The 26,802-nt window shown below is 51.0% G+C and overlaps 1 protein-coding gene across 1 annotated transcript in view; it reads left to right on the top strand.

The window, feature by feature from the left end:
- Nucleotides 1-26,324, top strand: part of DPYSL3 (dihydropyrimidinase like 3) — a 29,764-nt gene extending 3,440 nt beyond the window's left edge. The window contains exons 2-14 of the mRNA XM_030459191.1: nucleotides 12,753-12,841; nucleotides 14,802-14,986; nucleotides 15,984-16,148; nucleotides 16,329-16,390; nucleotides 16,503-16,583; nucleotides 18,142-18,210; nucleotides 20,595-20,715; nucleotides 21,772-21,928; nucleotides 23,404-23,545; nucleotides 23,849-24,019; nucleotides 24,452-24,631; nucleotides 24,975-25,137; nucleotides 25,680-26,324. Of these exons, the coding sequence (XP_030315051.1) occupies nucleotides 12,753-12,841; nucleotides 14,802-14,986; nucleotides 15,984-16,148; nucleotides 16,329-16,390; nucleotides 16,503-16,583; nucleotides 18,142-18,210; nucleotides 20,595-20,715; nucleotides 21,772-21,928; nucleotides 23,404-23,545; nucleotides 23,849-24,019; nucleotides 24,452-24,631; nucleotides 24,975-25,137; nucleotides 25,680-25,768 (1,674 nt within the window). The 3' untranslated portion in view covers nucleotides 25,769-26,324. The remainder of the gene's footprint in view (nucleotides 1-12,752; nucleotides 12,842-14,801; nucleotides 14,987-15,983; nucleotides 16,149-16,328; nucleotides 16,391-16,502; nucleotides 16,584-18,141; nucleotides 18,211-20,594; nucleotides 20,716-21,771; nucleotides 21,929-23,403; nucleotides 23,546-23,848; nucleotides 24,020-24,451; nucleotides 24,632-24,974; nucleotides 25,138-25,679) is intronic.
- Nucleotides 26,325-26,802: the final 478 nt, after the last annotated feature.

The raw sequence follows: 26,802 nt of genomic DNA, 5'->3' as shown, positions 1-26,802 counted from the left end.
CAGTGAACTCTGCCTGATCCAGACCTTGCAGTTATACACTGCCTTTTAGCACAGTTTAAAATCCTGCCCCTGTGGGAGGGATCATAGACCACTTGGACAATGTTGATTCATAACCTCAGGATCACCCCTTTCAGCAGAGAGCTGAACAGCTTTTTGCTTTGGTTTCCTTCTCTTTTTTTTTTTTTTTTAAGAGGAGAATGTGGAGTTACATCGTTTCTGGTATTTCTACAAACAATAGGAACAAACCCAAGCCACTGGACTAGTTCCCACAATGCAAACACGACAGTTAAACTCTATATTATAATTCATAGAGTTTGATGCTAAATACTCTTTATTGAAAAAAGTCCTGCACTTTTTTTCATATGTTTTTTAAGAAATCTGATGCCTGAAGCACAATAAGAGGTCAGCTCTCTGGCTGCTCATTCTGGGATACAGATCATTGCCACCAGTTTTGTGGGCTGGCAGGGCGTGCAGGATGAGTATTTCTTATTGTCCCAGCAATAACCTGGGACACCCGGTGTTCAGAGGGATTCTGGCCTAGTGGTTTAGAAGGGGCCTATGTGCAGGACAAGGAGTTCTTTTTTATGTTTGTGATAGGGTTTATAATGCTTTTTACCGTTGCGAAGTGATAGCCCAAAAGACTCTTCTTTTGAAATAAAAAGCTGGTGATATTTTTTCTCCACGTTCAACAACTGATAATAGATCACCCAGCATGCCATAAAGTACACCACAGGTGAGTTGCTCTAGCATCTAGCCCATTGCAGCAGGTACAAGAGGTGATGATTCTTTTAATGCTGTAATTTTTTCCCTGAGGTTATCAGCAAGACCTGATACTGCATCAGGAAAAGTCTGGTTTTGTGACTGGCTTCCAGAGTAGCTGTGATTGCTTCTCCCCATCCAGAGACCAGCAGTGTGCTTGTGCAGGGGGGCTGCCTCAATAAAAACACCCTCAGCAGGACAGAGCATCCCCGATGCCACAGCTTCTGGGTGATGAAGCCCAGCAGAGTACGAGGGGCTTCTGTCCCTGCCAAGCTTTGGGATGAGGCTTAGAACTGGCTCCCTGATGTCTGTGGTTCTGGCAAAGGGTGTCACAGTGGTGTCACCACAGCCTCCTGGCAGGTACCATTCGACTGAAACATACTTTGTGAGCCAAACAAACTGTATGAGCCACACAGACATTTATTTTTGTTCTCACAAATTTGTGTTACTTTTGGGATGCCCATTTTAGGAAAGACAGGAAAACAATGAAAAATTAGGAGGAGTAGCTGAACGTTTTGAGTTTTGTGAGGCGAGACTCACTGGTTTCTCACTTGGAAGAGGCTTTGTTGTGTTGGGATCTCCTCTAAGCATTTTTTATGAACATAGCTGAAAGTGTCAAACACAAACTTCAGTAGGTTTAAAGTGAAATGAAACATTGTGGTTTGGCTGCAGCAAAGTAGTTGACTCTGTCCAAAATCTTTTCCTTTTCTTTTTATCTAAGAGGTCAGTACAGGACAGAAAACCCCAGCTCTGCCTCTGCTGTGTGGGAACAGTGATTTTGTCTCTGACCCATGCCAGATGTGCCACTGACAAGGTGGATGAGGCTTTTGGGGCTGTTTCATTGGCAGGTGGGCACTGCCAAGACATGGGTCTTCAGGAGGATTCAGCAGAGTCCTGAATTGTAGCTCAGCAGCTTTTCTGTGTCAGTCAGCTGCTGCTCTGCTCTTCGTGCACCACAATCAAGGGAAATTGTCTGGGGCTTTAAGGGAAGGTGTTTGAATTGCTGAGGGGGAAGCTGTGTGCATCCGTGGTAGAAGCTGCTCTTCTCCAGTATCCTCTTGACTGGAAGGAGAGGGACAGTGTGTGTGCAGGTTTCACTGTTGCTGTGAATCCCATTTGGTGTTGTGAATCCCATCTGGGGAGGAGCAATCCCAACATGGTCTTGAGGACTCGGAGGTGTGAGCCAGGATTGAGAGGAGATTCAGCTCTGGGAAGTGCAAGCAAACAGACTTAGAGAAGGACTGTAAAATGTAGGTGCCATTGCAAATGGCCTCAAAACAAAGGGGGTGGGACCCAGAAAAGTAATTCCATATGTGTGGCTGGCTCTTCAGAGATGGTCTGGCTGAGTGCAAAGCTGGTCACTGATGGTCAGCTCTCATCCTGAAGAAAATCATGGCAGAGATCCGCTAGAGCTGCATTTGCTGTTGCTTTCCATTGTTGCCTCTGCAAAGAGGTGGAAGGCAGGGAAGGTTGATTTTTCTGCTGGGGAGCAGTTGCTATGGATGGCTGGAGGAAATGGGAGGAAAAAACAGAAACCAAACACACTGACAGCCTTCCTGGAGACAGGGCTGAGAAGCTGGAAAATATAGCTGGACCTTGGATGGTTGAGCTGTGCTGGCTATGAGCTGTGGGTCAGATCCAGCAGCATCTTTCCTCTCTTTCTGTGGGGAACAGCCAAGCTCCATGACACAACAGGCAGGTTTGGAGCTGGCAATGGGTGTTTCCATTCAGCTGAGGGTGGAAAAGAAGCAATGCTGAGTGGAGAGCTCAGACTTTCCCAGTCCTCCTTCTGCAGGTCAAAGGGGTAAGGGGGGTGTCTGTTTCACAGAGCAGGGCTGGCCCTTTGCACCCTGAGGGAACTGAGTCATTCCAGTGGAACTTGTGTAGCCAAAACTCACCTGATGGAGGGAGGCAAGCCTGTAGTGGAAGCCATCCCCATCCAGACTTGGCGTTCTGTTTCACCAGGGACAGCATTTTGGGGTACCTGGGGAGCTGCCTGCAGGCTGCCTGTGGGGCACAATGCCTGAGGTCTTGGTAGAGTTGGTAAAGTGAGCTCAGTTTCCACAAAGAAGCTCCATAGAAGTTGTGTGTCAGTGGAGAAAAGAAGTAAGAGGTTGTGCCTTTCAGACCACGATGATGTAGCTGAGCCTAATAAAAATCCTGGTTTTCAACATACAAATGAACAAAGCGAGGAGGGACCTGAATTTGGCTCAGATCTTCCCATCTTGTCAGAGGCTGGTGTGTGAGGAGAGAGACAGAAGGGACTGAGCTGCAGCACCTGCTCAGGTTTTAAGCCCTTGAGCCCTTGAGGCCACTTACAGATTCAGTTTTTTCCACCACATACCCTTAAGTTCTGCAAGACCAGGGCCACCACCTTCTTGCTGTCATGTTTCTTTCTCTTCCCTTTTTTCCTAATGTAAGTTCTGGAGTGAGCCTGGCAGCGTCCTGCTCGCCTCTGGCCTGCCTGGTTTCTCCAACCCTCCTGGGGAGGAAAGCCAGCCCCAGGAAAGAAAAAACACCTGTCAAGTCACCCAACACAAGGGCACTTCATTGCTCTGCAGGATCAGGCTGTAATTGAATTAACTGGCCTTGAAGCAGCAGTCACTCGTGTACACATATTAGCATATTCCATTTGACATGTTTGGTTTCAACTTCATTTATTTCTGGCAAGGAGGGTGTTATTTTTTTTTCTTTCCTATTTTTCTTTCTTTCTTTCCTTTGAAGGGTATGTAGCTGAAGCCTGGCTTTTCCAGCTGAAGTGTAGTTATGTGGTGGGTGTCCATTTAATTGTTCTGAGAGGCAGCTGCTCACAGTCCATGGGAGCAAGCCCTGACTGCAGGCAGATGTCCCTGGGAGGAGCAGTTCTGATATGGTGGTCCTGAATCCCCTGCCTGCTGTTTTCTGGGGTTGGGTCTCCTTTGTGCCTCCAAACACTGACTATCCAGAGGTGAGCTTGCTCCAGAGAAACGGACTGGCCCTGGAATTGCTCTGACTTCTAGTCCTTGATAAGGCTGCTAGTAGTTTCTTGAACAGTTGTCCACCCCGAAGTCAGTTTGGAGAGGTGATGGATGTGCTGTGGTAATACAGCTGGAGTGGCAGTCACAGCTACTGCTGTTAATGTAGTGGTTCCTTGAGAACATTAAATGCTGACCAAGGAGTTTACTTTGTTTCAGGCCATATATCTGATTTCAGTTATGTTTCTGAGGAGGTTATGAGCTGCAAGAGTATTGCCATTTTTAAGTAACTTTGAAATTGATCCTGCTTCCTGTTGAGAATGTTTTGAAGGATGCAAGTGGCACCTCACTGGCTGCATCTGGAGGAGGACCTATGGAAAACAAACTCTTCTTCCATTTTGAATGTTTTGTGGAGCATGTTCTACTGTGTATTTGTGTGTGTCACATAGCAATCAGGAGGAAAGCACATCTCTTCACAGGAAGGGTCTGAAGTCACTGTGCCTGGCCAGCATCCAAGGGGCTGATGCAAGCTCAGCTCTTGAAACTATCCAAGTCAGCAGAATCTGTCTGCTTTGTAATTTATCTATTATTAACTAATTAATTGCTACTCCAGATAAAGCAGCATGGCCCCACCCAGCACAGAAAGATAAACTTTCTGGAAAACAGTTGAATAAAGTTTCAGGAGGTTTGGTGACAGGGATTAAAGGGTCCTTATTATGTCCAGACCCAGCCACTCTGATTTCAGTAGAGGCCAGGACCTGTTCTGGAAGCATCATAGCACTTACAGACACATCCCTGCCTGTGGATGCACCAGGGGGCTGGGGAGGAGGCAGTGGTCCAGCTGGGCCAAGCATCCTGGGCAGTTTTGCAGATGCCCTTGAAGTCCAAGCAGTAATAAGTGTGTTATTGAGAAGCTGCTGACTTTCACTTCAAGCTGATGAAAGCTTTTTGGGGTTAGAATAAATCTGTATCCAGTAAAATGCTCTAACAGCCTCCAGGGAAGCACACATAGCATGATAGACTAGGTGAATAATAAAAGCTTTGGGCTGGGTTACTGAGCCAGCAGAGACGTCAAAGGTTGTGTTGAGGGAGGGCTGCCATAACCAGTCTGCATGCTTCAACCCTTCAGCAAGGACGTGTTCTTAACACCATGAAGTGTGACCCTCCACTAACCCCCAGCAGCAGAGCAGAAGCTCCAGGCAGCCCATGCTGCCATCACCCACTTTCCTGGAGCTTCGTGGTAGTCAGAGCTGGCTGCAGCCTCAGGGATTGTGCTGTGAAGATGCTTGGTGAATGGAGCAGTGGTGAGCAAGCATTCCCCAACCACTGCAGACCACAGCTGGGTTCTGTTTGGGGACATGAACCAAAGGGATGGATGGGTGCTGATCACCCAGCTCGTTTTTCTAGCAGGAGATAGAAATTGGATTGACAGTGATGCCAGTGCTGGATGTGGATGTGAGATTTGGGTAGTGGAGGACACTAGCTGCTGCCTGGCTGTGGGGTCTGCAGGGAGATCTCGGTGATTCAGATCTCTGCCTGGTAGAGGAGCTGCCAGCCTGGGAGAGGCCAGCTCAGGCCATGGCTCTGCAGGGCAGCTCCTGCCAGCAGCATCTGGGGTCGTGTCGGACTGGAGAGGGCAGACAACTGCTTCCCACCATAGCACAGCTCCAGTCCTGTCCTGCCCGCTGTCAATGCAGTCCCAGACCAACATCGTTTGTCCTGACACCCCCTGGGTACAGGTAACCAGCCCTGCATTCAAACCTTGCTGCCATCCCGTGGTGTCTACACAGGACACAGCATTCTCGGAGTCAGATGTGTAGGGCATTTTAAAAATTTATTTATTTATTTATTTATTTTAATATTTCCAATTCCTGTGCTCGTCGGAGAGTTTCAGGTGATGGTGATCCAGGTGCACTCTGGCGGTACTGTCATACCCGTTCTGTTAGAAATCTCTTTCCTTTTCACTCACTATTAGAACAGGGAAGCGTTTCAGCTGGCGAAGAGCCCGCTATCGGCTGCGGGCTGTGCGGGAGCCTGGTACCAGGTGCGGTGCCCGGTGCCCTGTGCCCGGTACCAGGTGCCCGGTGCCGGATCCTGGTACTGCGGCGCCCCCTGGAGGCGGCGGGCGGGCTGTGGGCGGGGCGGGGCTCGGTCCGTCCCCGGTGGCTCCGGGCGCGGCGGGCTCGGTCTCGGCTTTGTGCGGAGCCGACGCGGAAGGGAGGGCAGCGGCGGCGGGTCGGGCCGTGCCGGGCGGGCGGTGCCATGTCGTACCAGGGCAAGAAGAACATCCCGCGCATCACGGTGGGTGCCGCGGACCGGACCGGACCGGGCGGTGCCGGTGCCGAGCGCCCCGGGGGGCGCGGGGCGGGCGGGGTGGCGGTGCCCGGTGCCGCGGGTCGGACCGGGGCGGCTGTGTCGCGCAGACAAAGAGCCTTAGCCCGGCTCCGGTCGCTCAGGTGTCTCGGCTATGCCGGGCGCCCCAGGCTGGGCAGAACCGCACCCCGACGGGCTCAGCTCCGGCCGGAGCCGCCTCGTCGGTCACCCGGCCCCGCAGCCCATCGCACCGGAGGGTTTGCTACGGGCGGGGAGCGGGTGCCCGCTTCCCCAGGTCAGTCCGGCTGCCCGTCGGGCCATCTGCACGCACGGTGCCGCGCCCCGAACCCACCCTCCCTCTCCGCATCAGGTGCAGCGGTCGGGGCTGTGCCGGCGCAGCTGCCCCCGCACCGCGCCCACCGCCACCCGGCAGCGGCCGCGTCAGCTGAAGGCGCGGGGACCCCGCGGTCCCGCTCCATGCTGGTTCCCTCTGCGGGGCTCTCCCGACCGGCCCTGCCGGTGCCTCCTGCTGCCCGGTGCAGCCGCTTTCCCCGGGCCCTCCCCTGAGGCGGCTGCTTGGGGCTTTCTTCTGGGAGCGCAGTCAGGTCTTTCATCTTGTTGATGGCTTTTCTCTGGCTTCACGTAGCTCTTGTTTTTCCTCCAGAGGACAGCTTTGGGCCCTTGAAGAGAAAGGAAGAACAAAGCACTTGGATTTCATTATTCTTTTTAATGTACAGCTGTGAACAAAATGGTCCCAAAGAAGCACACAGATCATTACCTCTATGAAGAGAAATTCCTTTGTCAGCCTAGATTCAATTGTGTTAATAAGCAATATTGCTGCTTTATGCATCCTGTCTTTTCTGTGTCCCTAGACCCACCATGGTGACAACAGCATTACTGCTGCAGGTGGGATTTCTCCCATTGTCTTAGGATTTTTCTACAAGGACCTTTATGATGTGCTTTGCTGATATGCAGGGCTTGTTCTTGCTCCTCTGGGATCTGTCAGGAACTTTCTCACCTCAGTGGCAATCTAATGCCATGACTTTCTTTATTTCTCTCTATGAAATCCTTTCCGCTGCCTGCTGAAACTGAAAATGCTGGGAGTGAGTGATGTCTGGTGTCTGTGTAGCTGACATTACAGGTAACTGTCTCCTCTGTCTTCTGATGCTTGGTGAAGATCCTCTAGGACTCACTTCCCCTGTTGAGCAGCATTATCATGTCCTGGTTGGGGTGGAATTGCTCTGGAATTCTGGTCTGGAATTCCTGCACCCATACTCTGAGACTCAAGCAATGAAATGAAGTCAGGTGTTGAGTGGTCTTCTCTGAATAGAGTGGCACAAAGACAATCTTGGCTATGGTGTCTTCCCTAGAACAAAGCTGCTTCTGTCCCTTTCTACAGATTGTTTATTCCTTTTTCCTAGATTTCTGCCCCAGAATCTGTTCTTGCTGGTCAGGACTCACAGGGATGTCTGGGGATGGTGTGTTGTCAGCTAAGTGGTGTTTGCTGGCAGACAGATATTCAGGGCTGTGTTGAGCTGTTAGGATATAAGGTATCATGGTTGGACAGAGATCTGGAGCATGGCTGTATATAAGGAATTACGGGAGCCACCTCGTGCTGGCACGTGTCTCACCTTTGGATCTCAAAGCTAATAGCAGTGAGTGTGACTGAGCCCATGAGTGGAGGGAGCAGTGCCTTCCTCACTGCTGTCACCTGAGCAGTAGGCAGGGTTGGCTTTTGGAAGGATGTACTGCAAATTTGATTATTTTTACCTCCTGACAACTATTTGAGCTGCCTAGTGTGATTCTGGTGACACAGAAACACACCTTCCTGGTCCCTCTGGTACTCAACAGTGCTACTGTCAGAATTCATAGTTTCTGACAATAACATCTGAAAACTCACAGTTTGCCTGGTTTATCTGTCTCCAGCAATTTCTGTTTTTTTCTAGGACAGCCATTTTAGTGGAGAAGCCACGAGCATGGGTGAGGGGTGTGAGAAATAAATTGCTGTGGGAGTTAGTCCCAACCTGGACTGTAAAAGCAAAGTCAAAAGCTACATGTGACAGTGTGACAGGCATGACTGTGGCCATTGAAGGAGGACTGGGGGAGTATGGGCATATCTGTTGGGTGTGATGTGGAGAAAACATGGGGAGGGAAGGTTAGCTGAGCCTTTTGGCTTTCTCTGTGATTGCCTCATCAGCTTGGTATGGAAGTGTTGCTCTTCACTGTGCCTTAGGTTGTGCACAGTGCCTCAGAGAACAGTAAACGTATCGTTACTTTTCCAGATGTGTGCTGGTGCTGGGATGCCCAGCTCAGGAGAACAGTAATTTCAAACCTTCTGTGTCTATTGAGTGACTTTTTATTAGTTCCAAAATACTTCTTCTCCTGCTATCCGCAGTATGTTTTTCTATCCCTGGAGACAGATTGCTGAGAGACTTTAGTGTGGAAATGCCTTGCCGTTCACAAAATAACTGTTAACAGAGCAGTTGGTTGAATCAAAATCACCCAGTCTTTGTGCTTTTGTCACTTAAACCTTTCCTATTACAGGTAGACTGGAGTTGCCATGTTTTTTCTTGGTGGGAGCCACCCTGCCACAGCCCACAAATACCATCTTTGTGATGTCTCTGGTGCCTCTAAAAGTGGTGAGGTCTGTATGGGGATGGCAGATATGTTGTATCACCTACAAGTGGGATAAAAGCCTCAGTTTCTGATTAGACAGATTTTGGTAGATGTTTCTTACCATGCCCACATACTGTTGGTGAATCACCAAGGGTAGCTGGTGGCTGTCTGTCTGTTCCTGTTATTCCAGCTTGGATTTTTCAATGATGTGTAGTGCAGTGTAGGAGAAGACATCCAGCCACTGATGAAACAGCATTATAACTAGTGGCCCTTCTTTTACAAGAAGGGAAAGAGCAGTAAAACCATGCACCTGCTTCCATGCTATCCAAATTATGCCCTTGTGCTTTGTAAACAAGGTGAGCACTATTCTGGGCTGGATTCAGCAGCCTTCTGAAAGCTGCTGCCTCCCTTTCCTTCTGCAGCATCACACAGAGATGTTAAGAGACCCCCTGATATTTTGGGAACTCAAATGGTCGGATGATGCTTAAGAGCATCAAGAGCAGAGTGTGGGCATGAGGGAACCGGTAATGGTTTTGAAAGCTTGATCTCAGATGCCAAGGGAGAGGCAAGGAATGTTCAGCAAGAGGCTTCCCAGCAGGGCGGGGCACAGGGGCTGTATCCAGGGAGGTTTTGGCAGAGCTGTGCTGGAAGGATGCTTCCAGACCTTGTAGGGTGGCCCCTGTGCCTGCAGAAATGGGTGGTGACCCAAGGTACCTCCCTGGTGACAAATGGGCTGTCTCTGGCTGCTTGGAGGCTTGCTGAGACACTGTCAGTGTGGAGATGGGGCCATCGAGCCTGACAGGTCTGTGTGGGCAGTCGGAGCTGGGTGCAGCCCCTGTCTGCCTGCCACCTTCCCTGCAGGCTGCCCCGTGGCTCTGCTGGGCCCTTGGCACTGGGGATGGTCCCCGTGTGCCATGGCAGCCGGGTGCTGAGCTGGGCAGTAAGGTGCTCCCTGCCCTGCCACAGCTCCCGAGCAGGAGGGTTTTTCCATCTGTGAACAATGGCTGATGACACGGCATGACACTGGCTGGCGGCGAGACGGGGTGGGTGTGGAGACACACAAATGAGCCCTGGCAGGGGAAACAGTGCATTTATTGTAATCTGAGGCTGCTCTGGCAGCCTGTGCTGCAGAAGCCTGTCTATTAAGTCAGACTCGTTTCCTCTCAACTGCTTCTTTCTCTTCCTTTCTTGTTCCCCCTGCCTCTTAACGTCTGGGTGTGCTCCTGAATGATGCCAGAGCCTGTAGATGTGGTATCACTTGGATTCTACTTATTTAACTCTACTGTATCTCTTCTTCCTAGCTAGTGGGTGGGTGCTGATGCCATCCTTCTCTCCTGTGTGTGCAGGGTGTGTCTGGCAGCCAGGCTCGGGGTGGGCCCTGCAGCCCCTGAATGCATGCCTTGTTTGTGCCCCAGCCATTGTGGACCTTGCAATTTTGTGTACTAACAGAGTTAGCACTGAGCAGCCCTTCACATCTGCCACAGAATGTCCATTTGTGTTGTTGGGCAGGCATATTTTCTAAGTTCATATTAACAGTTTATTCAGTAATTGTCAAGAGCTGCAGCCTCCTACCCCCATATCCCCTGTGCCCATCTCCCTTTGCTTTCTTGTTTCTGATATGCAAGGAACGCAAGGCCAGCATCAGTGTTTGCTGGCACTCCTGCACTCCTGTGAGAATGAACTCCAGGCCTTTTGGGAAAGTGAGTTGGGAAGGTTTAAAGGGCATGGGCAAGACAAAAATAAAAAAAGAGGTTTGAGTTGTGTTACTGGATGTGGGCAGGGAGATTTTTTTCCATATGTGTAGGTTAGGTAAAGCCTGAGAAGATCTGCCTGGGCTGGGGACTGGTTATGTGTCAAAAACTCCATGTACAATTGACTGAAATTTATAATGTCTTCTTCCCATATTGTCGTGGTCCTGAGTCTTCCATAGCTGACTCCTGATACTGTTGCTTGGTAGGTTCTATCCACACCTCTTGTACTGTTAATTAAATACTGATCATTTGCATCTATAGGAGCTGTGGCTCAGCTGCTTGCCCTCTGTGACTAACAGGGTATAGGCAACTAGCTGTGGTTATGCTTTCCTCTTTTAGAGGCTTCTGAATTTGAAATTAACAGTATTGTTAGTAAGATGAAAATTGGGTTGCAACAAAAGGAAGGATAAGTTCTCTGTGGCAAGGGAGGAGGAGGATCAGTGGTTCATCAACAGTGGTTTTTTTGTGTTCAGGGTCCTCAGCCCAGTGCTGAGCATCACCTGGACTGTGCCCACAGGAAGAGACGTGGTGCAGGCTGAGAGCTGGCCCATGAACCTGGGTGGGGCTCCTGGGCCAGCACCACCTGTCTGTTCTCCTGCCTCAGCTGTACCTGAGGAAGAGGGCTGCCAGTAAAGGTGGTGATAGCCCCCAGGCCACTGGTTGTGGCTGGCATCTTCCTGTGCTGTTGCGTCCTGCTAAAGCTGCCCTTTAAAGGAGCTGTGCCAGGAGGTCTGTGACCAGCACCATGCCTTTGCCTCCAGACCCCTCTTGGACAGCAAGGTTCTGCTAGACCTCTGCTTTGATGTCTTAGAAAGAGGGGAGCTGGCACCAGGTCTGCTTGTTGGGGAAGGCAGCGGGTGATATGGGAGCAGGGTAACAATTCATCTGTGTGTTATTCACAGTGGGAGGCTCTGCTCCCCATCAGTGTTCAGCTCACTGAGCTGGGAAGGTAAATCCCTGTGGCTGGGGCTGCTGGTCATTGGGACAGCCCTGGGGAATCCCTTGCCTGGGAAGTGAGGACAGAGCGTGTCTCTTCCCCTGCAGCAGCGCTGAGCTGCAGGCAGGGCTGTGCCGTGCGTTCTGATCCTTTCCCCACCCAGTTTCTTTGTCTCGGCTGTGTGTGGATGAGATTGCTGTAAAAACGCACAGGGGCTCACGGGAGGATTCTCTTCCATCCTTCTGTTGCCAGGGAGGAAGGTTCAAATTGCCACCACTGTGATGATACTTCCAGAAATCACCCCAGGGGTGGCAGATGAAGAGCAAACCCAGTTCCCTGTGGAGGCATTAATTGTTCAAGATCTTCACAGCATGAGGCTGCTGTGTGAGCCCTGCAGAAGGCTCTGGTCAGCCATGGAGGGGGATGTATTCAGGCACCAAAACGTGGGCTGTGGGCACCAGGGGAGAGCAGAGAGGAAAGTAAAGGAAGCTTGAGAGCTGGGGGGTTGCTGGAGGTGTTCTGAGCAGTCAGGAGGACTGCATAATCTCTGAAACAGCACAGTCAGTTCGTGTCTCCTGAGTATGTGTGAGATGGGGCTGTTCTCCCCTGTCCTGCATGCACCTGGTGTTTGGACTTGTGCAGGTGGGGGCAGAGAAGCAGGACCTCTGCCTTCCCAGTTCCTCAGGATCTGTTCCCCACAGGACAGTGTTCCTTCTCTCCCAGCAGCATATGCCTGGTCCAAAGCCTGAGCACAGGAAGGTCATAAGAGCAGTGCTGGTCTGGGTGCTCCTCCACTGACCAGGACGGGGGTCTGTCAGAAGGGGAACAGAGGAGTTGGGAAGTGATGAGGAATGCAGGGGAATGCAGTTAAGTGCTACCTGGGTATTGTGTAGATGCGTGACCTTTGTGTAGATGTGTGACTGCATGTCCCATTGCTTTTTGCCAGGTGGTAACAGATGAGAGAGTTATAAATTTTCTTCTTCAATGCAACTTGTTTTGCATGGTATTTGGATAAGATTTAAGGACATGCCTATAGTTACAAACTTCTGTTGTTTTGCTTGTGCTGTGTGCAGATTTATGTGCTTGATGACCTGGTGTAGGAAGCTTTGACTTCTCTCTGTATATGCTACAGGAGCAGTATTTGCTGTGGCCCCAGTGGCTCCTTTGTACTCACTCTGCCTCAGTGGTGTCTCTGGCAGCTCTTGTTTCATTCAGAAACAGCCCTATGAGTACAATTTTTTCAGTCCTTGCTCTTGTTCCGCTGTTCCAAGTGTCAGTACAGATGTGAGCTTCTGCAGTGTTGGCTGTTGGGGCGAGCTGTCTGGTGCAGCAGGACCCAAGAAGGTCCTTCCAGCTGTGCTGGCTTCTGAAGAGCACCTGTGTCACCTGCTGCTGACAACTGCTGCCTTCTTCCCTCCACAGAGTGATCGTCTCCTTATTAAAGGAGGGAGAATAGTCAACGATGATCAGTCATTCTATGCTGACATTTACATGGAGGATGGCCTCATAAAGTAAGTATGGCACTTCTGTTACCTCTAGGTCCCCTAAATCAGCTTCAGGTTGGGTGCTTACTGGCTTTTTGTGGGTGTGGTCTGTACCCACCTTGCCAGACAGTGAAACTTGGTAGCCAAGTCTGGTTGGAGGCTCAGTTTTCTGCAGTGTGTGTGAGCTCATGCTGGGACCAGCTCCGAGCTGTGTGAACTGAAAGAGATGTAATAGTTCATAGCAGAGAGACTTGAAAAGGCATTACTTGCTTTATGGTAAGAGGGAAATACACAGCCTTCCCAACATGGTATATTTTAAAAATCCAGCAGCAGAAAAATACTTCAAGAAGTGGGACTGTATTTTCATGAGGCCATTTTTAGCAGATGGACAAGAGCATTCATGATTGACCAGTACTACCCAGATAGAGATCAGAGCCACCTTCAGGTATTTCTGGGGCACAGAGTTCTTGTGTATCCTTGGGCAAATCACTTAGCCTTGACTGCAGCCTGGAGGTCACAGAATTTCATTGCCTTGGAAGTGAGATGATGTGTCAAGTGAATTCTGCTAATAATGCAGTGAGCAGTTTAAATCCTTTGGTGATGGATTTATCTCAATAACAGTGGTGGAAAGAGCTGCTGGTATATTGCAGTGAGGATGCTGGAGTGAGCAGAGCAGTTCTGTCCGCAGAGCAGTTCTGTCCACAGAGCTTTTGTTATTCTGAAGAAAAAAGCCTGCCAAGTGACTAAGGCTGAATGAAATGCAAAAATGGAATTTGCTCCTCATTTGCCTCCCCATTGTACCAAGGAAATCAGAAGTTTTTCACTAAAAGCAAAATGTCTTTTATCTTGATTTGTCAGGGAAGGCTGAGGAAGGCTTGATGAAAATAGGATTTCTGAAAGAAGAGATTTGAAGGCTGGGTGCTACATATGGACAGATAAAGGGATTGAGGAGGTGGGGGGCTGAGTGAAGGTAGTCCTAATGTTCAGGTGGCCTGCAGGAGGAGTGGCTGTCTAGGGAGGAGGATGTTGAAGGCTGGAACTCCACAAACTCCAGAGGGCTGTGGTGGTATTTTAGGTCATGAGTAGATGTATACTAGAACTTAATAGGTTTCCGATGTTCAGAAGATACTTTTAGGTATTCAGGGTTTTAGCTGCCTTCACTGTTGCTGATAGCACAGATGTCCTTCAGGGCATGAAGGAGACAACATGAGAGGGAAGGACTCTGTGCTCCTTGGGAAGAGAGAGCTCAGAGCTTCCAGGCTGTGCTGTGAGCCCATCTGTGCTGGACAGCCATTCTGTGTGCTTTGTGAGCTCCTCCACAGCTCCTTGGAGGGAGCTTCACTTCACCCTTGGGACTCTGTGCTCTACAAGTCCCTGATGAGCCCTCAGCTGGCCTGGCAGCTGTGGCATTACAGTGGGAAATCATCTTTCTCTGTAAGTAAGCCTCAGACTTGAGCCTTGCTTAAGGTGGGCAGAAGGACAGGGGAGAGGAGAGATTAGAGGTGCAGATTACTGTAAGCAGGGCTGGTGTCAGGTTTTGTGAGCATGTACTCTGGGTGAACAGGCAGGATCATGACACTGGAAATGCTTGCAGGAGCCTCCTGAGTCTGTGGGGTATGAAGTGTCCCACACACAGACAGCTTCTCACCACACACTGCAGAGCTCTGTACATCCATCAGACCATCTTCCCCAACTCAGCGCCTGTCCCAGCCAGCAGCTGCCATCAGAGATACCACCAGAGCAGTCAGACAGATGGCAGCCACCCCCTGACTGTGCAAGCCGTAGGTTCCATCAAGCTGGACACTCCTGTGTTTGCTGCAGAGTGGGTGGTTTCACTCTGCTGGGGTTCTGCCAGCCCAGGTGTGGGAGTAGGGAGCAGTGGGGCATTTCTGTGGTGACCTGGCTGCTCCCAGCTGAGCTGTTCATTGATGATGATGTGGTTGGTGTTCCTTTGTGTGTGGTGACCATCTTGGTATGCTCTCCTCAGGCAAATTGGAGACAACCTGATTGTCCCTGGAGGGGTCAAAACCATAGAGGCCAATGGGAAGATGGTGATCCCTGGAGGAATCGATGTCCACACTCACCTGCAGATGCCATACAAGGGGATGACAGCTGTGGATGATTTCTTCCAAGGAACAAAAGCAGCCCTGGCTGGTGGCACCACCATGATCAGTGAGTGCAGCTGGCAGGTCCTGTATATGAGCACCCACCACTCTGGAAACATTGCCCAGTTACTTCTTTTTTTTCTTTGCTTTTCTCAGTCGTCTTTGTTATAAAAGTCCATGACAGTGTGACTATCTTTTCTGTGATCTGTGTCAATGCAGTTCAGAGAGTAAGAATTGTGGTGAATCTTTGGGATCCTTAGTAATAATTAAGTGGTTGGTCAGGAGACTTGCATAGGACTCCTTACCCTTGTAGATCCTGTGCTCTGCAGTGCTTCATTGCCTGCAGCCACTGGTGCCCTTGGGACCCTCAAAAAGAAACAGTGGCATAACTTTTTTCCCCTGTTATATTAAAATAGGGCAGCATGATGCTCAGATGACTCTGAGCAGAGGAATAGAGCAATGTCCTGGCATCCTACACTGTTTGGAAATAAACAGTGCTAACGTAAAAGGAAAGGAAATTCTGAGGTCCTTCCCTGGAGAAGGCCATGGTTGTGTGCTGGTATGAGGCCCAGGTTTTGCTGCTCTGCAGTGGAACTGCAGGGTTTCTTGGGATGCAGGAGCACCTATTGATCCTCCCAGCAGAGAACTGGGTTTCTTGTCCTCCCCCCTCTGGTTCTCCTTCCCTTGGGGCCAAAGTAATAAGTTGTGTGAAACAGGCTGTGGCAGGGCATGGGGATTACACGGTGGGCAATAAAAGGCACATTAGTATTGCGGGGTGGGAGGAGGCTCTGAGTTAATGGTGTGGAAGTGGTGGTGAGGAAGGACAGGGCCCTTCAGCTTGCAGCTGATTTCTCGGCAGAAGGCTGTAAAAGCCCCTGGTCCCTTGCCAGAGGCTGTTAAGCAAAGGCTCCGTGTGCTTCCCTGCCAATAAATGCACTCTGGGGTGCCCAGGTGGTGACAGAAACGTGCCGGGAAGACGGGCCCAGGGTGGGCTGCTGGAGCAGCTGTGGGGTAGCCCAGCTGGAGAGCTCTGGCCCACCCCATGTCCCCCTGTGCCTCTGCAGTGGACCATGTGGTGCCGGACCCTGAGTCCAGCCTGGTGGAGGCCCTGGAGCGGTGGCGGGAGTGGGCCGAGGGGAAGGCCTGCTGTGACTACGCCCTGCATGTAGACATCCCCCGATGGAGCCCCCGTGTCCGCCAGGAGCTACACACTCTGGTCCAGGAGAAAGGTTGGGCCCGTGTCGTTGGGTGCTCCACAGGGAGGGGCAGTGGGGGGACCGTGTCCACGGGGATCCTGTGCCGTGGCCGTGAGTGGGACCATGCCCTGTGGAGGAGCAGGGGGGGAAGGTGGGAATGGGAGCCTGGCAGAACCCCCTGGTCTGGCTCACCTCTCTCTGCTCTGCCCCTAGGAGTGAACTCCTTCATGGTGTACATGGCCTACAAGGATTTGTACCAGATGTCCAACACCGAGGTGAGACCCTGCCTGGTCCCTGCCTGAGGGGCCGTGCGTGGTGCCAACCCCTGGGCAGCCCAGGGCAGTCTGTCTGCTCATTCATACTCATTCTTTCTTGTCTCTGTTTTAGCTCTATGAGATATTCAGCTGCCTGGCAGAGCTGGGTGCCATAGCTCAAGTTCATGCTGAAAATGGGGACATAATTGCACAGGTAACTAACTGCTCGTCTGCAGTGTGGGGACTAAAAACCTGTTCCAGGCAGATTCGGTGTAGGGCACCGACAGAATGACTTTAAGCCTCTGTGGATGTCTTTAGCAAGGTGATCTGTTTGCTGCTTACCAGCAATGTCAAATCCACCAAGATTTTCTGCTGTGAATGTGTGGTGCATAAGCAACTCTGAAATAGTGAATTAGCAATCATCTAAATGGAAGAGAGAGAGAGGGCCAACAGGCAGGCAATGTTCGGTCCAACCACAGCTCATTCTTTTTGTGGAGAGGCAGAGACCTTTGCCTCACACATGGTCAGCTAAGAGAGTTAAAGTGTGTTGAAAACTGCTGTGGCAAGAGTGGAATTTTCTCCCTGCTGTAAGCAAGCAGACAGCTAATGGAGCTGGATTTGCGTGGGAATTCTTACGAGGAATGTGGTTTGGTGTTGGAGTGAGTAGGCTGTATTGGCCTGCTGTGTTGTAATTCCTGCTGGGTGACAGAAATCCAAATGTTTTGATTTTCATTAAGACAGAGAAGACATTGCTCAGTTGTGCTCTGCAACTACTTGTTTTTTCCTCTTTCTTGCGAGCTGCAGGAGTGTGAACTAAGAGACTGTTCTTTGAACATCCTCTCAGACTGCAGTAATCGGTTTTTCTTTGGACATTTTAGAGCTGCAATGCACAATTGGTTTTCACATGAAAAAAAAAGTGATCAGAGGAATTTTCTTGGTGAGGGTTTATCTCTACTTCAGCACCAGTCTAACCAGAAAGTGCCTCAAAACTACAAGTTGGAAGTGTTGTCCCAGCCCTGGGAATTGCCTCCTTCTGCCAGGACTGATTGAAACATCACAGACTGGTGTGGGGCTCAGTGTGTTGTTAGCACAGAGGCGTGATGCTTGCAGTCATCTGTTGGTGGTGGTTCCCAGGAAGCATGCATAGGATTTGTATGTCTCCCATTTCAGTCCATTTTACTTTCAGTGGTCCTGGAGACTGTTTCTCCAGAGTGTGGTCAACATAGGAGAGGAGGTTGCAAGGGAAGAGATGTACTGCGTGGTGTGAACAGAAATAGGACCTGAGCAGAGCTCCAGACTTCAGATCTGATGTGCTGTAGGTGGTGGGAAAGTGCTTCATGGTGGGTGAAGAGCAGGACCTGAGAAGATCATTGTGAAGTCTTTGCTTGTCACTTTCTCTGTGGCAGAAGAGGTGGCAGAGGAGGTAACACAACACTTACCTGCTGTGCAGCCACATCCTCCGATACTCTCCTTCAGCAGCTGTGAACCCACCTGTTACAATTGCTGGAGTTACGTAGTCCTGATGCAGATTGGTGACATTTAATACCCATAATATGCTCAATACTCTACAAGACACAAGAAAAAGTGCATAAAGCTGCCTGCTGAAAGGCTTACCAGTACTGCTGCTGTGCATCCACTTCACTGTGCACTGTGGTCCCACAGGAGGCAGGGTGGTGGCGGTCCTAAGGGCTGGACACAGCAGGGATCTGCTTTTCTGTGTGGCTGGTAGTTTCACAGTCTTGTAACATCCCCTTGTCCTTTTGGTGTCCTAGGAACAAACCAGGATGTTGGAGATGGGAATAACTGGCCCCGAGGGCCACGTGCTGAGCAGACCTGAGGAGGTAAGAGGCAAAGGACAGTGCTGCACTGAGGACCGTTCCCCAAGTCACAGCAGGGCTTAGTGTACATAGTGGCATCAAGCAACCATTGTGTGTGTCCATTTACACAGGCAACACAATCTTCTTCATTATCAGCTCACAGAAGAGCAAGGTGCACTTTTGGGACAAACATTTTTCAGTCTTGCTCAAGTTCCCTGGCAGAGATGTGGGCTTCTGAGTCTCCCAGAGATTAATCAATCAACATGAAGTTCTGTATGGCTGTAACAACACTTGAGGCTGGTTTGAGGGGCATTTATCTGGTATGGGTGACTCCTCTTCTCAGAGGCCTGAGAAGAGTTAAATGGCAAGTTTTAGTTCCTCTGAAAATTCACTGTTCATGTCTGTCTGAGGGCAGACAGATTCCAGCCTCTTCCTGCTTAATTTCTGCTTAGGGTCTAAAGTGTGTTTAAAAATCAGACAGACAAAGCCATTGGTGGAAAGAGTGGGAAGGAATTTCCTGGTTACAAATCATTGTCAAGACACTAATTAAATTACTTCTAATTTTAGGTTGCAGGGCATTCTTCTGTTTGGTCCACTAATCTGAGTTGAGTCTAATTTTAGATTGGTTTTCTTGAGATAGCTCCTTGCTGAGAGGTGCTTTTAACTTTCTGTAGCATGTGACAGAAGAAAATGAGGAATTTGGTACAATAGCGTAGCTGAGCAGAGGAACACAGGGAAAAACTTATACTTCAGGATCTAGTGGTTATAAAATCAGTTGACTTAACTTAAAAGTGTAAGAAGTTGAGGGCGTTATGTCCGGTAACAACATTTATAAACTAGTGTAATACAGTGCTTACTGTCTTTGAAGAATGAGACTGTATTTTCCTGTACAGGGAAGTGAGTCAATGTCAGATACACAGACCAGAGTCCCTCTGTGTGTAAACTGCCATTTATTTTTATGGCTCTAAACCCATTGCCACTAGTTGGCAAGCTAACCTGCAATTATGGGATGCTGTGGTTGTGCCAGGATTTGAGAACTGTCCTATTATCATAAGACAGCACTGCAGCTCTTCTCATCCAAAGTCGGTGAAACCTTGCTAAGTGTTTGATCTTGAAATGCCATTAAAGCATAAGGCAACTGAGAACAGTGCAGGAAGGCTCTAGATACCATCTGTTCAGCCAAATTGAGATCTCATTGCCTTTGGAAAGAAAGTGTCCCTCTTCCAGAACCATCCTTTACCTGGCTCTACCTTTATGTAGAGCCCAAATGACTCTGCTACATCCCATGAAGCCTGCAGGTTGATGGCAAAGTATTAGGAGGGTGGTCCATGGCCCTGTGGGTCTGCTCTGTCCAGGAGGGGCCTCAATGGGGGTTAAAGACATGCTTTTCTGCCAGGTGGTTGGGCAGGATGGTGCTGCTCCAGGTTGTAACCTTCTATGAAGGGTATTCAGTGATGGCTTTGGTACTGGCTACATGTTAAACCCTGTCATGTTAAACCCTGTCAAGTACTTAAGTCCAGAAGTGTGTTGATAAAAATATTTTTCTTGTTTAAATCTGTGTTTAAACAAAGAGAAGAACCTCTTTTCAATGTGCAGCAAATAGGTCTGCAGAAGTACAAGAGGTGTAAGGGTGTGTGCGTTTGCTTCTCCTGCTGCTGGGAGAGTTAAGCCTGCACTGGTGGCTGCCTGGCCCATGGGCAGTGACTGCTCCCTGCAGCTGGCAGTCTGGCCTCCCCTGGGAAATAGCTGATTGGGACATTGTCTTTTTAAGGCTTCTGTTTTGAACTTTCTCATGCTGAAGCTTGAAGCCAAACTGTAGAGCAAACACTTGGAGAACTTCTGGGGCTGAGCTCAGGCTGAACGCGGGCTGATGTAATAGTCCAAAGATATCCCTGGTGATGGAAATCCACCCTCCACTAACAGCAGGACAGTGACACACGGGGTGGGTATCAGCAGTCTGGGACCAGCAACAGCTGCCTGGCAGGACAGCCAGGCCCTGGTGCCAGCAGTTTGCCAGCACAGCCCTTGGCACCCTGGCCACAGGCAGGGTGACTGTGGTGAAACCAAACCCAGCCACAGGAGAGCCTGGAGCTGTGAGGGGTATGAAGGGGCAGACCCTTTGGCTGCCAAGTGTCAGCCTGTGAGCCATGCGGTCCATCTGGGCAGCAGTCCCCGGGCTTCGCTGGCTGTCAGGAGAGCTGGAACCAGGCAGAGGAAAGAAGGGCAGATGCAGCTCCTGGCTGGTCCTGGCGCAGAGTCCCTAGGGAGGGTTAACCTCCCCTCGGGGGGCCTCAGGTAAGAGCAAGGGCACAGGGTGTCAGCAGCAATCTGTGGTGTGCAGAGAGGAACAGGGACTCTTCCCTGCCAGCCAAGTGCTCCTTGCAGCTGTGTGCCATTCTTTCTTCCAGCTGGAAGCAGAAGCTGTCTTCAGGGCCATCACTATTGCCAGCCAGACCAACTGTCCTCTTTATGTGACTAAGGTGATGAGCAAAAGTGCTGCTGACCTCATCTCGCAAGCCAGGAAAAAAGGTGAGTGGCAGCTGCCACTGCACACAGCCTTGCTGCTGCTGCTGGGGTCCTGGGCAGCTGGATCCCCGTGTCCTCATGGTGGCTTTGTGAAGACCACCAAGACTGCCTCAAGTGCATCCCAGTGCTTCCCCCTCTGATGGGGAGCAGTTAATTCAGGGATTTACCTGACTTGTGAAGGGCACAGGGACACTGCACCAAGCCACATGAAACCACCTCCTGCTGTCACATCAGGTAACATCAATGTGTGGGTTGCAGATAGGAGCACAATGTCTCAGTCCACATCCTAGTTTGTCAGCATGACAAGTCCTGCTCCTCCAAAAGCCCTTGCTCACCAGCTGCTGCCTTCTCCCCTGGCCAATCCCTAGAGTCAGGCACCAGAAGGTGAGTGAGGAACAGGAGAGGGGGATGAGCCTGCCAGCTCTTCGGTAAGTATTTACTGAGGGATAAGGGAGGAAGAATGCACAGGAGATGATGATGAAGGACACAGTGAGAGTCTTGGTTGTCAGCCCAGCGTGGGTTTGGTGTCAGGCTGCATTGTTGTCTGCCTGCCCTGATGTGGGCTGTCATTCCTGCCCGAATTGCCTGACCCCTGCCAGGTGTCCCCACACTGCAGGTCAGCTCTGAGACATGGCTGTTGGGTGAAACACTCCTGCTACAGCACAGGGATGTCAGTGCTTGCAGGAGGGGCTGGGGGCCTCACTCTCCAGGAGTGTGGTTGGGACAGGGCAGGTTGAGGAGGAGGCCAGGTTGCCAGCATCATTCATCTCTGTGTTATCTTCTGGGGAACTTGGTTTTGGTGCCGTGCCTTCCTGTGCTGTGCTCCCACCAGGCTTGCTGCACCAGCAGGATCTGTGCCCATGGGTGGGAGGGTCCCTGCCATGATGGCAGGTAGAGCATGTGCCTTGCTGTCCCTCCTGCCTGCCCCTGCACCTCAGGTCCAAGCAGGCAGCATGGGACAGGTGATGTGGTCTGGGTGTCCTCAGCAGGCTACTGGTAGTGCCGTGGTAGTGCCCCCAGGCTTCACCAAAACAGTGTCCTTTTTGTCCCCCTTTCCAGGCAACGTGGTGTTTGGTGAGCCGATCACAGCCAGTCTGGGGACTGATGGGACACACTACTGGAGCAAGAATTGGGCCAAAGCTGCAGCCTTTGTGATCTCTCCACCTCTGAGCCCAGATCCAACCACTCCTGACTACATCAACTCCCTCTTGGCCAGGTGAGCAGAAGCTCTGCCAGGTGGTGTTGCTTGTGGGAAGAAACAGACTCTAGCCTTGGATAGGGAAGGAGGTTAGGGAGTACCTGGAGGTGAGCAGCAGCACAGCCTGCGGAGCACACGAGGCCTTTAAGGGCAGCTCCTGCACATCTGACAGGGATGGCAGGTCATTTTTTCACCCTGAAGGCAAGGGGGTGGGGAAGGGATTTGTTGAAAATAGAGAGCAAACAATAAAAGCACTTCAGCAATTTGCCTTGACCTTTCCCAGTTATACTCTATCTCTCACTGGCCAGGCACACGCAGCAGCCAGGGACATGGAGCTCATTGCTGGGCTGTCCACGTGCCTTGAATGGACCTCACAGCCCTCTCACCCTGGTGTGCACCCTGAGCTGTGTGCGTGGTGGCTGGTCTGTGTTAGGTGGGAGACGACTGACACTGAGAGGGTTGTAAATGGAGATGACCTTTGAAGTAATGCTGGAAGCATCTCTGACTAGAAGGGCAAGGGATGGCTGCTCAGTAAGAGGTCTCAGCAGAGGGACATGGTAGGATGAACCTGGGTTGTGCCCATGGTTGGTGGTGCCATGGCTGGTGTAAGAGAGGTGCCAGTGCATTTGGTGTCCAAGTATGCATTTGCTGTGGCCAAGGAGCAAGAGATGCCTCTGGTCAGTTTGAATGTATGAAACAGGTGTGGGTCTTAGGGACTGGCAGGGAAAAGTAAGCCCAGCTCCTGTACTGATCCTTCACTGTTCTGATCCTTCACTTCCACTTCAAATTTACCCCAGACCTCAAAGCAGAGGCAAGAGCACTTCTGAGTCCCTGCAGCCTGTGGGCATCTGTCTTGACATCTTTCCTGCACTGTTTTATGTGGGGCTTCAGCAGGAGGAGAAGCTGTGGGCTGGATTGCTTGTTTTCTTCCACCAAGACAAATCTGCTGGAGATTAGGAAGCGTGTTGTGTCATGAGCCTAGCTGTGCAGTCAGTCAGACATATGGCAGAAATTATCAGAGGAAGATGGAGATTACCAGTGGATTAGGGCTGATTCACAGCCCTGGGCAGAACTGCTGTGTGCACACCGTGCAGGGTTCAGGCACAGCCAGTCTGGCAGCCAGGTGCTAGAGCTACTTGCCTCACACAGGGGCTGGCCTGCTTTGGTCTGCTACCTGTCAGCCAGCAGCAGTGACTCCACAGTGCCTGCATGTCCCCTGCTTCCCCAGGACCCAGCAGCTCATGAGTGACTTCCAGGGAGCTGTGGGCAGCTCCTCACCTTGCAAGTGCCCATGTGGGGCTGGAAGGAGCTTCACTGTGGGGCCAGGTCAGGTGGAAATCTTCAGACTGAGGGGCTGTAGAAACAGAGGTGCAGAGTAAAGCAGAGCTGAGCCAGGGGCTGCCCATGGCCAGAGAAGATCCATCTCCCTCCTGTCCCCGCTGTTGTCCTACTGCAAGACTGCTGATGGTGCTTTTGTTACCTCCACCCCTCAGTGGTGACCTGCAGGTTTCGGGAAGTGCCCACTGTACATTCAGCACTGCACAGAAAGCAATTGGAAAAGACAACTTCACAGCCATCCCAGAAGGGACCAACGGCATAGAGGAACGAATGTCTGTCATCTGGGACAAGGCAGTGGTAAGAGCCACACCAGGGTGTTCTCACCCCCACAGAGCTGGGCACCCAGCTGCCTGTCTCCTTTCAGGCTCTGGGAGTCAAACAAGCCAGAACAGGAGAGACAACTGTCAGAGGTTTGGGGTGAGCAGCCAGGAGCTGTGACTGTGCCCCCAGTTTTGGTCTGTCTGGTGCCAGAAATAAAATCAGCCACAGTGGTTATGGCCCAGCCAGCCAGTGGCTTGTGGAAGAATGAGCCTGGTCCTTCCTGTGATCTTTCTCTCCCTTCCCTCACATGAGTGCTTAGTTGTCTTTGTGTCTGAGCAGGCCACAGGAAAGATGGATGAAAACCAGTTTGTGGCTGTGACGAGCACTAATGCTGCAAAAATCTTCAACCTGTACCCACGGAAAGGCAGGATAGCTGTGGGCTCAGACAGCGATCTGGTTATATGGGATCCTGATGCAGTGAAGATCGTCACAGCAAAAACCCATCAGTCTGTAAGCCCTCTGTTCATCTGTGGGAATGCTGGGGGGTGGGCTGTGACCTCTTACCCTGCTCTGTTGCTCTTCTCCTTAGCCTGGTCCAGGCAGGCATAAGGACACATATTTCTGCTTATCTGGATTCCCCTTCCAGATACAAATTTTTCTTGGCTTTGCCAGCATGTTCTTGTCTTACCTCAAGCTTAGATTCTGCCCTCTTCTGTTGTTGGAGTTCTTGCTCACATTGAGCTCCAAAGCAGCAGGTCTTGGTTCATGTTGGGATGGTGACATGATGGACTGGTGACATAAAGGGGTCCTCTGAGGCAGGCAAGGCTGTTGGAGGTGTCCACTCCATGCACTACTGACTTCAGTGGTGAGGTGTGGGGACTGAACAGCAGTGGGCAGGCAGTGCTCATGTCCATCATGACCATCATCCTCTGGTGGCTGCAGGCAGCAGAATACAACATCTTTGAAGGGATGGAGCTACGTGGGGCCCCACTGGTTGTCATCTGCCAGGGGAAGATCATGCTGGAGGATGGCAACCTGCATGTGACACAGGGGACTGGACGCTTCCTGCCCTGCAGCCCTTTCCCTGACTATGTCTACAAGCGCATCAAAGCCAGGAGGAAGGTGAGGAAACAGGGATGCCAGGAGACAGGATACTGTTAGCCCAAATTGTCCTTTTCCCTAATAACTGTTTTTTCTTCTGCGGTTCTTGGTGGATTCTGGAAACAGTGCTGCAAACTGGTGTATTTTGAACGTGCAGTTGGGATAGTTAAGGCTTGGGCAGAGCTTTGACCTTAGTGTTGGTGGTGGGCCACCACTGGAGGCTGATGCTCAGCTGGGTCAGCAGTGGGTGATGCAAGCCCTTGTTGCTGTCCTGCTGCAGCAGGGGTCTTGACCATGACACTGCCATGGCACGATGTTCCCTGGGAGCAGAGAAGTGTCACTGTCCTCTTCTCTCTGGTGGCAGATGGCAGAGATGCATGCTGTGCCCCGGGGCATGTATGATGGACCTGTGTTTGACCTGACCACCACCCCCAAGGGGGGCACCCCTGCAGGGTCAACCAGGGGATCCCCCACACGGCAGACACCCCCTGTCAGGAATCTCCATCAGTCTGGATTCAGCCTGTCAGGTAAGCACACATGGCTGGGCTGGGGGGAGCACAGAGCCACTGCCCACACTGTCCCATCCCCTGGGCTGGCGTGGGAGGCAGCTGTGAGATGGCCTGGGGCAGGCAGAGCACAGGAGCAGAGCATGAGGGTGAGACCCAGCAGATCCTATGTGATGTACTCTAGGTGGCCCTGCTCTGGCAGGGGGGGGTTGGACTAGATGATCTTTCGAGGTCCCTTCCAACCCCTAGGATTCTGTGATTCTGTGATTCTGTGATCCCTTAAGGGACATGGCCAGAGCTGGGGCCACAGAGGTGCCAGTGCAGCATCAGACCCTGCTCTTGCTTGTGGCTCTGCTCACACAGCAGTGCCTGCAGAGATGTTCAAGCCCCTGCTGCTCTTGGGGTCACCACTGGAGTTGGAGAGGGAGCAGGTTGCTGTAGACAGCCCTTTGCTGGGAGGCCCTTTGGTGAAACCCCAGGCTGTCTGACTGCTCAGTCCTGTGAAGAAACTGCTCTTAACCTGGCTTTCCCCATTCCCTTTGTGCTTTCTCCTTCTCCCCCAGGTACCCAGGTTGATGAAGGTGTTCGCTCAGCGAGCAAGCGCATCGTGGCACCCCCAGGAGGCCGCTCCAACATAACCTCCCTGAGCTAAGGGTCCCTGCCAAGGAGGAAACAAAACCCTGGTTCAAGCAAAGGAAGAAAAATGGTACATTGGTGTTTAAGAAGGAAAAGCAAATAAACCTGTTCTGAAGTATCAATGAGCCTCAAGCCTTATGTTTCACAAATGCTACTTGCTACCTAGCTTTAAAGATATTGCTTCGTTTTGTTTTATGCATAGCCTTAAAATTCTGTTGTTGTTGTTGTGGGTTGGGTTGGGTTGTGTTTTTCCTCTTCCTTTCTGTATGCATGCTGCTCAGACAGGTCACTTGGTTCTGTGTGGTGTTGGTGTTGAAGGCGTGTGGGATGCTGTGGTGTGGGACAGCAGGGAACGGCTGGAGCCGCGGGGAGGGCAGGTTCAGGGGAGCTGGTAGGGGCAGGTGGGTCTGTGTCGTGTTCATGTCCTTCTTCTCCACCCAATGCTTGACAGTGCTGTACTATGAGGCCCATGGGGGAGCCCCAGTCATCTCTGTAACAGCTGTCACAGCACCTCGTGTAAGGAGTTTTACTACTTTGTACACTTTATTAAAAAAGTTGTTCCTTCAAACAGCTCGTGGTGTTGGTTGGCTTTTTTCTTCTTCAGGCTGCTGCTGCTCAGCAGCTGGAGTGATATTTGAGCTGGAGGAGGGACAGGTTGGCTGGGTGGTGGCTGAGACCAGCTTCTCATGGACATGGTGTTTGGGTCTTCCCAGCTGGGGCAGTCTTGGAAGCAGTTTTCTGTGGGCACCTGTGGGTTAAACACTACCTTTCTATCAAGTGGTTTTTATCTAAATGAGGGTCACAGCCTTCTAAAGCTTGCAAAGCATGCAAAAATAAACTTGATTGTTTTTTAAATACTACAAAAAATGAAGTGTCCATTTAGGCTGTGCTAAATAAATACCCTTTATTTTTTTCTTCCTTAAGTATTTGACCTTGGAATATTTATTTTTACATGCCTGCAACTCAGACAGGACAAGTTGTCCATGCAGCAGTCCTTAAGGGGCCATACCAGAATAGTTGTGCCAGGGATGGGGAAGGCTGTTCATACTT

This window comes from Calypte anna, chromosome 13 (genome assembly GCF_003957555.1).
Source record: "Calypte anna isolate BGI_N300 chromosome 13, bCalAnn1_v1.p, whole genome shotgun sequence".
NCBI lineage: Eukaryota > Metazoa > Chordata > Aves > Apodiformes > Trochilidae > Calypte > Calypte anna.
The sequence above is the reverse complement of the archived record's forward strand: the minus strand, read 5'-3'. Positions and strand labels throughout refer to the sequence as shown.